Source organism: Echinops telfairi, unplaced genomic scaffold (assembly GCF_000313985.2).
Source record: "Echinops telfairi isolate 266 unplaced genomic scaffold, ASM31398v2 ScPeMD7_7468;HRSCAF=8506_0, whole genome shotgun sequence".
Lineage (NCBI taxonomy): Eukaryota > Metazoa > Chordata > Mammalia > Afrosoricida > Tenrecidae > Echinops > Echinops telfairi.
Genome location: NW_022111369.1, coordinates 31,168,508 through 31,182,241, shown reverse-complemented (window position 1 = coordinate 31,182,241; position 13,734 = coordinate 31,168,508). Strand labels below are relative to the sequence as shown.

At 49.8% G+C, this 13,734-nt stretch overlaps 1 protein-coding gene across 6 annotated transcripts in view; it reads left to right on the top strand.

The window, feature by feature from the left end:
- Nucleotides 1–7,387, top strand: part of AFF1 (AF4/FMR2 family member 1) — a 266,587-nt gene extending 259,200 nt beyond the window's left edge. For all 6 annotated transcript variants that reach the window (XM_045284016.1, XM_045284012.1, XM_045284015.1 and 3 more), the window contains 5 exons: nucleotides 963–1,099; nucleotides 1,859–1,930; nucleotides 2,671–2,796; nucleotides 5,504–5,727; nucleotides 6,750–7,387. In XM_045284016.1, coding sequence (XP_045139951.1) covers nucleotides 963–1,099; nucleotides 1,859–1,930; nucleotides 2,671–2,796; nucleotides 5,504–5,727; nucleotides 6,750–6,871 — 681 coding nt within the window. In that variant the 3' untranslated portion in view covers nucleotides 6,872–7,387. The remainder of the gene's footprint in view (nucleotides 1–962; nucleotides 1,100–1,858; nucleotides 1,931–2,670; nucleotides 2,797–5,503; nucleotides 5,728–6,749) is intronic.
- The last annotated feature ends 6,347 nt before the right edge of the window (nucleotides 7,388–13,734 follow it).

Below are 13,734 nucleotides of genomic sequence, written 5' to 3'. Positions count from 1 at the left end.
GTAGTCGTCCAAGGAGTAGCCGTGATGCCACCAGAGCTCCTTGCTGAATGCACACAGCACCATACTTGCTCCACTACTGGCAAAAGACAAGAATGCTGAGTAGTTATTATACTGCAGGCTCATGTTTCCGGGAGGATAGCACAGGAGCATTGACTACAACATGTAACCAACCCACTGTGCCACTAGGGCACCGTAACATACAGGGATCTACTTTTGCAGTCCTGTGAGTCATCCCAGCACACCCCACCCCCGGGGGGGGGGGGTTTGATCCACTTAGGCATGCTCACTTAGGGACACACTGCACCAGACTCTTAAAAAATGTGTAAGGTGATTGCTTGCTAAACATACCTAAGGTGCTCATAACCCATCATAAACATTGCTACAGAAAATTAGCTAAATTTCAGTACATACCAAGAGATGGTATCTGTAGTACCTTAGATGTATGGAATGATCTACAAATCAGGGAAGGCATCTAATGAGCAACGGCACACGAAAGCAAGGGGAATGCTGTCCTTTCTGCCTTATATTGACGTGGTACTTTGCTGGTGTTTCAAGAGAAACATCCTAACGCAGAATTGTTTAATTTTTCCTACTGACTCTGTAAGCCAGAGGTGACCAGCTTTGGTTACCATCTTGAATTTGTTTAGTCTGGAGCTTGCCCTAATTAAGCTAAGTCAGTAGAGCAGCAGTTCTCAACCTGTGGTCGTGACCCCTTTGGAGGTTGAAGGACCCTTTCACAGGGGTCGCCCAGTTCATAACAGTAGCAAAATGACAGTGATGAAGTAGCAAGGAAAATAATGTTATGGTTGGGGGGTCACCACAACCTGAGGAACTGTATTAAACGGTCGCGGCACTAGGAAGGTGAGAACCACTGCAGTAGAGGAAACTGACAGTAAAGAATGTGCATGAGAAACCCAATAGTCGCCTACCTTGGGCCTAACAGTGACCCTGTTCTTCTACAGACGGACAAGGTTGCAAAAGCGTTCAAGTACTTGGAAGCCGTCTTCGCCTTCATTGAGTGTGGGATTGCCATGGAATCTGAAAGCCCAGCGTCAAAGTCGGCCTACTCCGTGTACTCCGACACGATCGAGCTCATTAAGTGAGTGCCAGGGCAATTAGCTGATCCTCTTACGGCCTTCCTTTCCTTACCTTTATTGCCTCATCTGTGGGCATCTTGGTATGCAAACCACTCAATAGACAAGACAAACAAAAAAACCAAGTCACTGCCATCGAGTTGATGCCGACTCATAGCAACCCTGTAGGACCAAGATAGTACCACCCGTGTGAGTATCCAAGACTGTGACACTGTACAGGGGTGGGGAGGTCCTTCTCTCCCATGTGAACTGTGGATCTTGCAGTTAGCAGCCCACCGAGCAACCACTACTTCTATTGAGGGTTCCACAAGAGGCGAGAGGGAGCCTTAGAGCCCTAAACTAAAATTGTATTCTAGACGAAGAGCTCAGACAGAAGTAGTGACCTGGCAACATCATTTGGCATCATTTTTGCCAAGTAAAATGCAGGACCTTAGAGGGAGAGCCTGCTGTTTCCCAGTTTTATCAGTATCGAATGCTCTCTTGTCCCTGTGTGAGCCCTGGTCTTTGTCTCTTATCTGCATTTTAACAGGGGTCCCAATGAGGACGTAGCCCTGTTTGATTTCAAGCAGGTAGGAGGCCAGAGACACACTCTCCTAGGCTTCTGAGTGGCCTGGATCTCAAGCCTCAATCCTGCAGAGTGCTTATGTCTGCACACTTTCAGGAAACATCACTACGAAACTACACAAATGTACAGTAAGATTTGTTTCTCTCTGGGGTCTTTAACTGCCTTGTTTAACCTGGTGTACCTTTACGTTTTCCTGTAGCGTCATACTGTCATTAAAATCCTTCTCGGATGCCACCACGCCAACACAAGAGAGAATATTTGCTGTCTTATGGTGTGTACTTTTCCCTTTGTCTAAATAGTATACTAAATTTGTGTTTGTGTTTTTTGATGGGACAAAAGATCTTAAATGGTAATTATTTTGCTAGCGTGGGCATTCTGATTGATGGAACAGTGAGCCAGTGACCGACCGAAAGGTGGAGGCCGGCTGTGTGGTATGGAGGGCTCATCCAACTGAAGGCTCCTTTTAGGAAGTGGTGAACTCCCTGCAGAGTGCTTATGTCTGCACACTTTCAGGAAACATCACTATAAAACTACACAAAGTCGATGCCAACTCACAGTGACCCTACAGGACTGGGCAGAGTTGCCCATGAGTTTCTGAGAGGGTAACTTTTGACGGGAGTAGAAAGCCCTGTCTTTCTCCTGTGGAGCGGCTGGTGGTTTCAAACTGCCGACCTTTGGGATAACAGTCCAACGCATAACCACTATGCCACTAGGGCTCCTTTATGAAGTGACGTCTGTTGCCACCATTTACTGAGGACTCAGTGAATGCTGTAGTCTTGTGACTTCAGCGAGCACCTTGTGAATCGGTGCTTTCCTCACCGACACTGACTTTTGATGATAGTGTGAGCAGGATTACTCCTGAGCTCATTTTCCTTCCTTCTCGCATCTGAAGAAACTCCGTGTGCTCATTAGGCTGTGAGACAAAATTAGATGGTGTATTTCTGTAGATGTGGTAGGCGTGGCCACCAGAGCAATACCCCACCTCAACGTACTTTTCTCCTTTGTCCATAGCATGCGCTGCCAGTCCATTTTGAACATGGCTCTGTTCCGTTGTAAGAAGGACACAGCAGTGAAGTATTCTCGTACTCTGAGTGACCACTTCAGGAGCACCCAGGTACCTTCTCCCTGCATCGCAAGGTAACTTACACATCTGTTGTCAGCACGCGCACCGTCCTTGACCTCCCTCTGGCTTCAGCAGCCGTGTGACTTTGCACTGCTTTGTGTCTTTCCATCATGAGCTGCGGGGGGGGAGGGTCAGCCCCCCACAACTAATCACGGGTTCAGTAAGTGCAATTGTATGGTTGACTATATATATTATAGTCATAGATAGCATGAAAGATAGACGAGAGATTGAAATAATTGTGTCAGACACATTTCATGGTAGCATGCTCACCTCCTGGATGGGCCAAGGTGAGGTGGTGCGGAGACCCAGCAGGAGGCAGGAGACCCCATTTATTGCTTACCAAGGGTTATCACTACCTAGGGGGGACGTGATTACAGGTCACATGTCACAGAAAGGGGCAGTACAATAGGCATACACATCATAGGAAGGGTATGTACAATGGGCTTAAGCGTGACAGGAAGGGGATGAGCTAGGGGTGTACACATGATAGGAAGGAGAGGGACTAGGGGTATACATGTGACAAGGGCGGACCTTAGATTCATGATGGCGGCCTAACCTTGGTCACCCTTGGGTGGGCTTGACCTATCTGGGGTGTCCTACAAGTCAACTACTGTCCTTATCAGAAGGGAGTGGGTCCTACTTGTTGTGGGATAAACAGTGGTGTCTGCTTGCTCTAGATGGCTGATAACCCTTAGGGAGAATAACCCCTGACCTACTTCTGTTGACCTCCAACTGTATGGTCATTCACTACAGGTAGCAAACAGCTAAGTTTGGCACATATTTGGGGGAGACAATTTGGGAGAGACCTTTGTTTCCCACAACGAGCGCGGTCCTGCCGGGGGAGAAGTCGTGGGAAGAACTACGGCTGTCGCTCGCTCACTGCCATCGAGTCCCGGCGGCTCACTGCAACCCTGTAGGGCAGGCAGAACCGCCCCGTGGTTTCCGAGGTGGTAAGGCTTTATGGAAATAGAATGCCCCCTGATACAGCCCAACGTGTGTCACCGTACTGGGGCTCCTTTATTTGCTTACTAGATCACTTTTTTTTTTTAAAAACCAAATGATAATTGCAAAGACCGGGAGTCAGACTCTTATGGCTTTAAAAATATTTAGACAAGGCTAAGAACAAAGAACAATGAGAGGCAAAGCCCAAACAGAACCTGGGCCAAGTCTTCCCTCCCTCCACAGTGAAATGCCTGCTGGGTGTCTCGATAGATCGGGAGTTCCAGAGCCACGGGCCCAGACACGTACACAAGGCAGCCTCCGGGAGGCTGAGCTCGGGAGCGATCGTCTCTAGCACTGTTGTCTCCCCGTGTGGTGAGCTGAAAGGTGACATCACGTGGTCCTTCCTTAGGGCAGGAGTTCAGACGAGGTAGAATGTTCTTCCTAGTCACGGCCCTCCTTTTTTTTAAAGTAATTTGGTCCTACTCCTTAAATAGCTTCCAGTTCTGATAGGTTTTGCTATTTTGAGACTGTCACTTAGAAGACTGCCCCATTTCCAGCACGTGCAAAAGACGAGGCTCCCAGGTGGCCTCTCTGAAAACTGCAGGTCCTGGTGGAAAAGAAGCCCTCCCCACACCAGTTTTGCCCAGCTGCTAGATCAGGCATCGCCTTGGTCCAGAGTCATGTTCTAGGTACTTGGGAGATGACAGTACGCAAAGTGGACCAGCATCTCAACGCTCAGAGTTTCCACTCAGCTCCTGAGAAATAGACCTTTTGTTGGGTGCACGTAGGGCCCACGCAGCCCAACAGGTGGGTGGACCACCATATGAGGTCACTTCCACTGGACTGCCGCTCCGTCTCATCTGCACTGGCTTCCTCATAGCAAAGGGGGGGTGGGGGGTGGGTGCCTCTTACCGTTCCTCATTTGGCTCACAGTGAGGCACCGGTAATTCTGAGTGGGCTGCCAACAGCAGAGTAAAGATGAGTCTCTACCCCCAGTCACCTTGTAACCTTCAGGCCTTGCGGCGGCGGCTGCTCACCAAGAGCCTGCTCCACCAATGCTGGGGCTGCAGAGACTGCTGAGCAGTGGTCTCCGCCCTCCGGGTGCTCGGGACCTCGAGAAGAGCACAAAGTGCTAGTAGGAGTTAATAATGCGGCGAACTGCACGTGCAGTGGTCATAGCACGGCCCTGATAGGGATCCCTAGTGTGTAGGAGAGAGCCAGGTAGGTCGTAGATGTTCAGTTAATGTCGATGAACATGTAAAAATACCAACATAACTTTGTGAGCCTGTGTATGCGTATGCATGTCATAGTCATGTTTATATATATATGTATCATTCAAAACGTTCTTGGGAGAAGTCCGTCATTTTATTTTCCCGACGACTTTTAAAAGGCCCCTGTGTGAGATTAGAGCCATCTTTGCAGGGGGATTGGAGCCATGCGTGACGAGGGGAAGACTATGTAGAAGAAATAGAAGGCTCCGCTGGCAGAAAAGCACATGTGCCGGCATCAGTCCGTCATACGTCCAGGGGAGGGGCCATGGCCGGGCCAGGGGTGACATCTTTTAATTTTGGGGGGTTTCATCTCACTGTGGTCATGAGTAGAGAGCCCCGGAATACCGAAGGTGAAAGGATGGTGCTTGACCTTGTGGGAGCAACGGTGACTGTGGAACTTTATCCCTTGGTCTCGTACACACTGATATTCTGACAAGAAAATCTCTGGCCTGGGAGATTAACCAGTCTTCCCTCTCTCTCTCTCTCTCTCTCTCTCTCTGCCTTCCAGAAGCACAGGCACACCGTCCCCTCACTCCCCCATGCCTTCTCCTGCCAGCTCTGGGGGTTCTCAGTCGAGTGCTGGCAATTCGGGGAGCACCGGGATGGCGGCTACCATCAGCACCCCCGTCACCATCCAGAACATGACGTCTTCCTATGTCACCATCACTTCCCACGTCCTTACCGCCTTTGACCTTTGGGAACAGGCCGAGGTCCTTACTAGGAAGAATAAAGGTAAGTGGGTCTATAGGGAGATTCCGAGGTATGAGAGTCGACAGGGAATAAATACAGGGTTGGCCTACACGTTACATTGGCCAGAGCAAAGGGAACGTGCAGCCGGTTAATCCTTTCACATTTTCTCCAGTCGACGTCCTGGCCGGCTTGCCACTCCTCCTTTGAGGCTGGTAGCTTCTGAGCTGAGTTTCTGTGGCTAGATCTGCACCATACGCCATCAGCAGTGGTTCCGCCTCTGGCCCCTTCACCCATTTCCAGGACCTTTAGTTCAGCCTGGCCCGAAATGCCAGCAAAACAGCCAGGCAAGCAGAGAGAGAGAGAGTCCCTGGTTGTCCCTAGGTATAACAGAATTGAGATCTCGAGCGACACTCCTCAGATATGGGGTGGGTAGTGTGTGGTCACTGTGCACTGCAAGAGGTGATTAGAGCGGTGGACTATGGCGCAGGACACATTCAAGAGCTTTGTTTGGGAGGAGGGGGTTTGGGAGATGGGAAAGAATGCAGTTGGGGGAACTGCTTGGCATCTGTGCCAGCAGCTACTAAGTAAATGCTTCCACGTGAGCGCCAGCCCACGGCCAGTGCCTCTTCCCACTGGCTGAGAGAGGGAAGGTGGCCAGCTGGCTGCAGCCCATTTCCCCCACAGCCCCTTAGAACTACATTATCTTTCTGAGCAAACTCATGAGGCTCTTACATGTTTGGTTTAATTTTGCCTCCACTGATCCGAACATGTAGCTCAGAGGTTTTCTGAGTTCTAGATAGTGTGCCAGGCACGATGGGTTCCACCAGAAGACGAGCGGGGTTCCTCAGCCTGCTGGCCGGGGGGAACTGGGGGTGTGTTGGGGGGGGAAGGGTTTGGGGGATGAGCAAGCTGGTGCAGCACGTGTGCTGGACTTGCCGTGAAAGATGTACTGAGAGAGGGTTGTGGGCATGTGGTTTCTGGAGCATTCACTTCGTGTTTGGCCTTGTTTAGGTTTGTGTGTGTGCATTTGTATTGACTGAGTTTGCTCTGGTCTTAATTTGCAGAGTTCTTTGCTCAGCTCAGCACAAGCGCACGTGCCCTCGCCCTTAACAGCAGTCTTGTGGACCTGGTGCACTATGCAAGACAGGGTTTTCAGCGGTTAAAACAAGTAACCAAAACACCTTAACAGAGGCCCAAGGTGATCCAAGGCCTTGGGAACTTTTCTTTTGCACACGGAAAGCCTCAAGACCAGTCCATGTGTCTCATCAGGACCCCAAGCTCAGAAAGAATGGCCACGAGACGGCTCAGATGTTGTCCGCTTCAAGTCTCCAGACAGCGTGCCTGTGGTGGGACCCGATGGTTACACGGACGCAGAGATGAGGAGGCCTCAGAGAGGGTTCTGCCTTTGCTGCCCCGAGGACAGACGTGCAATGTGGACCGAATGGTCGTGTGAATGGTCTAGAAGCATTTCTTTATTCTTTTAACCAGCAGGATGAAAGTTGCTAATGAAATATGAGGCGAGGAGAAGCAATTTCAACTCTGAAAGCAAATGAATATCATCTCAGTCGCCATACTAGGCCATTCCCAGAAGTAAATTTTATTTATTTTTTTTCCCCTAAACGCTGTCTGGTGTAGGAGGTTTGTTTGTTTTCATTTGTAAGTTTTGGGAGAACCGTCTATTGAATGAATTCTCAGTCATCTATGCTGTTGTGAAGGATTTCTCCGTATCCCACTTTCTGCCAGTGGACCATGGCTTTGATACCATGTATTATCCTGATTTATAAAACCGAAGGTATGTCCATCCCGGGGCTGGGGGGTGGGCGTCTTCTGAGTCACCAAGGCACACGGGGCCCGGGCACCACCACTCCCACCCCGCCCTGCATCAGCCGAAGGGCCTGCTCTCACCAACACTGACCACTGACTTTTTGCTGCCCTGGGGAAGGAGGGCGCCCACCCGGCCCGCAGTGACCGGGTGTGTTGGTGGAGCTGGCCCCTCCGAGCTGTGTCCATGCACAAAGAGACAAACAGAATCTCGTTTCCCAGAGGCGCCATCTTTCTGCTGTGGATTAGCTCCTAGAGCAAGCCGAGGCCTTTGCAGCCCTGGGCCGTCTCGCAGGGAAAGTAACCGTTTTAGAGAATGTGGAGATTTTTTGGGGGGGCGTTGTTAAGTGGACATTCTGAAAACTCATCACCACATGCCTTTGCTCCTGAGCGATCGTTCCCTGTTGGCTGAATTTGACCAGACTGGAAAGAAAACGGGCCGTTCCTGTAAGCCATGATGGCCACACTGCATCCACTAAGCCACATTCCCATGGAGTGGCTGAAACGAGGGAGCACAGGTGTTCATTTCTGTTGGAACATGGAAACACGGTTGGGAGTGGCGTGTCTCCACAAATCAGCCCTTGCTGTTTCTTGCAGAAGAAGTAGAGTTTGCACATGTACTGAGACGGAAGCGGGGCGTCTCCGAAGCAGGGTGCTTGGCTTCCCTCCCCACACCCTGCCTGGCCCCGTCCCTGCCTGGGGTCCTGCTGTGCGCTGGTGCAGTGTTCCTGGCAGGAGGTAAACTTCTTTCCTGGTAACGAACATGCGCTAGGTCCACGTTAGGAGCGGCAGCACGTGCTCAGCGGTTGGGTGAATTTGTCAGGGGTAAAGCAGAAAATGGGGGCCATGTTTATTTATCTAAGTGTACAGAGGTGAAGCTTTCGGTTCAGCTTCTCGTCCAGCCAGTTCTGGTGCCAGGAGCGAGGCGTGGATCAGCAGAAGAGAGCAGTCGGAAGAGCTGGCCAGAGACGAACGGCCCCCACGAGCCCATTGCAGGTAGTGATGTTGTGAAGCAAAGCCAAGGCTCTTTCTAAAGGTCTAAATTACTGGGTCACGACACCGCCTGTGGGCCAGTGGACGATGACTGCCTGGTAAGTGGTGTGCTTGTGGCTCTGTGTGACCCCTGGGTGTAGGGGCCAAGTTGGAATGTAACATGAGAAGTTCGCATCTTTGGATCCCTACGCCCTCGCCCCGCCTCTGTCCCCTTCTTGCCCATCACTCCCCCACAGCAGGCCGCCTGCCCATCTCAAAGGTTCAGGCTCTCGTGTGCAGACAGGGCCATGGTGGGCGGGCGTGTATTCTCCCGTGGCTGCAGGGACGTTTCAAAATAAATTCCTCAGTCGGTTCTAAAGACATGATTGCCTTTCCCGCCCCCTTTTTCTCCATGGGCATGTCTTGGCCCCTCCAAAAGCCAGACTCATCTGCATAGGTCAGTATGTATGATGCTGACCTTCCACGACTTGACTGCAAACGTGCATCGACTGCACCCAAAACACAATTCTGCCTCGCCGCCTTTTTCAGGGTAACTACAGAAGGCAGTGGCTGATGGATCCTTAATGTTCATGAAGTCTCTTTGCTGTTACAGTTGTATATAGAAATCTAAAAGATTTTTTTTTAAATCATTTGCACTTTTTCACTGCATGCTGAAGTTCCCAAAGGCAAAATTTGTACTGAGGCAGATAATCGAAAGACCGGATTGTACGATCAAGCCTTTGAAATAGAATAGTTTCTTATAACAATAATCATAGACATACAGAATTCAAATTTATCTAAGGAGTGAAATGAGAGTATAAAATCTTGCCTTTGGCACTACAGATTTGAGTGTGTGTGTGTGTGCGCGCGTGCGCGCTTGTCTAGTAAATGGAAGAACACTTTTCACTTTTTAAAATGTTGAGTATTTCTATCCTTTCAGGAGATCATTAAAATGTGAATGATTTGGACCTTTAGTCGGACTAAGAGTCCTGCTAAGCGAAGGGACAACACTTTACTACACAATCGACCAAATGACAGAGAGGGAAGCCTGTGAAGGGGGGCCGCATGCCCCTGGTGTTGAGAGCAGGGGCGCTGGGCGGGGAGGATGACAGCAGGGTAATCGGATGGTCAGACATTGTGGGTTGGCCACTGTACCGACTGAGAAAGGACCTTTACAGGCCTGTTGGCCCAAAGCGTGCAGTTCGTTCTCCCAGCGACACTGCACCGCACACAGTGCTATATTGTTCTCTACCCTTTGACTCCAGGTCTCTAATTGCTATCATACATATTACTGTCAGTAGGATCAGAAACTTGGGGGTCCTCGACGTTTGATGATTCCTGGTCAGTAATTTGTAGGAGAAAAAAGGAAATCCTTGTGCCTTCCCTAGTCTACAGGAACCTTGTTTGGGATCTTGACGGGGGAGTTGGGGAGCATCTATTTATATTTATCTGAACACGTGCTCAGAGGAAGAGGCTTACTGAGCGGGATGTCTTTATTGACGGCACCAAATGCCGAAACGCGGCCGTATTTCATTTATCGTGGCTTCAAGGGTGCCCTGTGAAACTTACACCTTTTATTCTCCCTGAGTTGTCATCTTTGGGGTCTCATTGCCCGTCTTACGGCAAATGAATCAAGTGAGGCCTGAAGTCAGGCTCGCTAAATACAGATACACACAAATGTACGTATATGCATATATACGTATGACGTATGTGCGTATCCTTTTAAAAATTTGTATATAATATACTTAAGAAAATCCTTGCTACGCCTCCCACCAATGATCTATTTTCCCAGACACTACGCAAGATCTTTGTCAAGTGCTGCTTTGTAAACCGCGCCACCTGGTCCACCCTCCACCAGCACCACCACTGTTGAGCAGTATTGAACTCTCGCCACCATAGTCCCAACTTCTCTCAGAGACACACGTATAGGCTTCCTCATGGGGGGAGAGAGAGCCATGCAGTTAGCCCGGATCTGCCATGGCCATACGAGCACCCCCACCCCCACTATCGCAGGGACTCGCCCAGTGTGTGTGTGCTCTCTCTTGGTGCCATTTGGAGTGAATGGGGGCTGAGCTCTCACCAGTGCCACTCAGCTCTTTCTGCTGTAGGACACGGAGTTGGCAGGGTTATGCTCCAAGCAATTGCAAGTGCTGTCTGCAGGTGTCAAGCCTCACATGTGTGGGTGTCACCGACCCAGCGTGATTGTGCCTCTCTTGGTGACTCGTGAGTGCCGGCCGTGGCCTCTAGTCCAGTTCATCACGAGCCATGAGCGGACAAGCACCATCTTTTTGCAAGGGGCTGTGGATTTCACATGGGCGGGGGCGCACCACGCTAAATCGGGTCTCAGGGCACAGCCTATCTCAAAAAGTACGCTGATGGGTCAGGAAGGGCTAATCCAAGGAGCCCCGTGTGGCAGGGAGGAAACACCCTGGAGTCCAAGCCCAGCCTTGGAGCACAGGGCGGACACACCCCTGCCAGGGAGGCTGGCCCAGCTACCCCGCAGACAGGCTGAGGCGGCCGGCCCAGGGCAGAGCTGGCTTTGCATTGAGTAGCTGTTTCACACAGACAGTATTAACTCTGCCTTCTGTTCTGTCCTCGGCCACGAATTGTTAACATCACTGTGCGCCCCTTCAGACATCAACTATACACTGTCCATGGTGTGTGTGTCCCCATTGTTTTAAATTTTTTTTCTCTCTGAATGTGATCATGTTTTGGATGATACCTGAGCAGGGTTCCCCCCCTTTTTTTATTTATTACCATTATATATTATATTATATATATTTTTTTGCTTTCTTATAGCTTTAGAGGAAAGTCAAATCTTGGTATTATTAAAATTGTTTAAATGAATAAATTGAATAAAGTGTCCAGTCGATCAGATGAAGATCACTGGTCTTTCTTTGATCACTGCAGAAGAATGTGCCAGCTGTGCAGGGCACACCATGACATTTGTACGTGACGCAGGATGGAGAAGCATCAACGCTCACGGGAAGATGTGCAACACGCATTAATACGGGCATCCGTGGATTTGTATCTGTCAGCAACCTGGGGCTTTTGTGAACATAACTTAGCTGAAAGACATACTGATCTGTGAGAGAACTATAGAATGTTTCCTTTTTCTTTTTTCTTTATATATATAAATATATTTTTAGAAGAAAATGTTGCAAAAGATCTCTCCAAAGATAATGTGCCACAGATCTTTTGTTCCTTGTTCTGTTATGAGGATTAATTGCTGTTTAAAAAATGTCATTGATTTGCTCATCTTTAAATTCCTTTTTACAAGAGGATCGAGCTGTAAAAAAATAAAAATGAAAATCTAGAGAACACGAGTCGAAAGCCTGCTTTCCTTTGGTCTGAGTGGTCCAGTTCCCAGCACAGTGACAGCCACACGGAACCTAGTGTGGGACAGACGGACCAGACCTGGGGCCCCGACAGTCATGCCCAAAGGCCAATGGACTCACAGAATCAGTCCCGCCGGCCCTCTGGGTGGGGGAGCAGGGGGAGCAGAGGCAAGCGCCTCTTCCTGCCTCCGCAGCTTCCCCTCACACAGGTTGGCCTGCGTCACACCAGGGGGGCTTTTACCCTAAGGTCACCTCCACTGGCCCCCTGGAATGACTTGCCTGGTTCCTGCTGGACCTGTCACAGCCTCCCCCAAACAACCATGAGGCCCGTGGGCGTTGCCAGCCGCCTGGGCGGTGACCAAGTCGAAGGTCAGCACAGTCCTTTCTCAGCATCTGTGGTTCCCCCTAGACCAGGCTGCATGCAAGACAGCCTGGAGCCAAAGCCCTGACAGCAGAGCCGCCCACCCCTCGGGCAGCCTGGGCGCTGGCCTTGAAATACTTTCCAAACGTTTTGTTGGAGCTTTCAAAGGCTCTGTGCTGCTGCACCAGCTAAGTACCTTTAATGCCCCTCTCTCTGGGACCGGGACCTGGTGCTTACATCTCCTTGACCTTCCTGCCTGTGTTGAAGGCAGGTACATGGAGGGGTTGATGTCTTTCCACTGCTAAGCGTTCCTGTAAATTATACTCCAAACTGCAGCCCACACAGCTACGGCCTCACACACGGCACGGTTTTCTACGTGTATGTGTACACTCTCGGAGTTGCTGGGTGGTGTCACATGAGTTCACCTCAGTCACCAACTGAGAGGTGGTAGCTTCAAGCCCACACGATGAACTTGAAACCCCCATGGGGGTTTGTCGCAGCAAGTCAGAATGGCACCAGTAGCCACTGGCTTTGCTTTGATTTCTATACATAGACACGGGCAGCTATTGTCCTCAACAGTGATGGGCTTAGGGAGCCCAGCTGGCATAGCGGTTACGTGTTGGGCTGCTAACCGTAAGGTCAGCAGTTTAAAACCACCAGCCACCTCTTGGAAAAATAAAGGGTTGACTACTCCCACAAAGTAAATTCTCTGGCTTTGTGACTGTCAGACACCCTGCATTGCCATCTGGAGAAGTCGTCTTTGAGGAGTTGCCCCGGGCCATGCCACTTGGGACCCAGGATGGCAACTGTGGACTTCTCGACCAGCTCAGTGTGAGTTGGAGAACAGCACCTTGGTGACAGCCATGAAGCTGGGGGGCCAGTGAGAGGTGTTTACAGTGACGTCGATATACATGTGAGCCTCACCAGTCGGAATACACAGGAATTAAACTATATCCATGGGCAGAAACCATTGTGGGGCTCTTCATAAGACTTATCTCCCAGTTTAAAAAAAAAGTTTGCAAACTCAATGATTGAGCGATTGGGATACTTGATAAGTAGTTTGTCATTGTTGAATATAAAATTGATCTGAAATGTGTACCTCCACTTGAGAGAGGGGGAGGCGGGAGAAAGGATGTGGGTGTTAACAAACCTAGGGACAAGGGAACAAGTGATCCAAATCAGTGTTGAGGAGGGTGTAGGCCTTGTAGGGCTTGATCAAGAGCAATGTAACAGAGGAATTACTGAAACCCAAATGAAGGCTGAGCATGATAGTGGGACAAGAGGAAAGTAAAAGGAAATAGAGGAAAGATCTAGGAGGCAAAGGGTATTTATAGAGGTCTAAATAAAGGCATGTACATATGTAAATATATATATAATGGTGAAATAGATCTATGTGCATATATTTATAGGTTTAGTATTAAGGTAACAGATGGACATTGGGTCTCAAGTACTCCCTCAATGCAAGAACACTTTGTTCTATTAAACTGGCATTCCATGATGCTCACCTTCCCGACATGATAGCAGAATACAAAGCAGGTGCATAAGCAAATGTGGTGA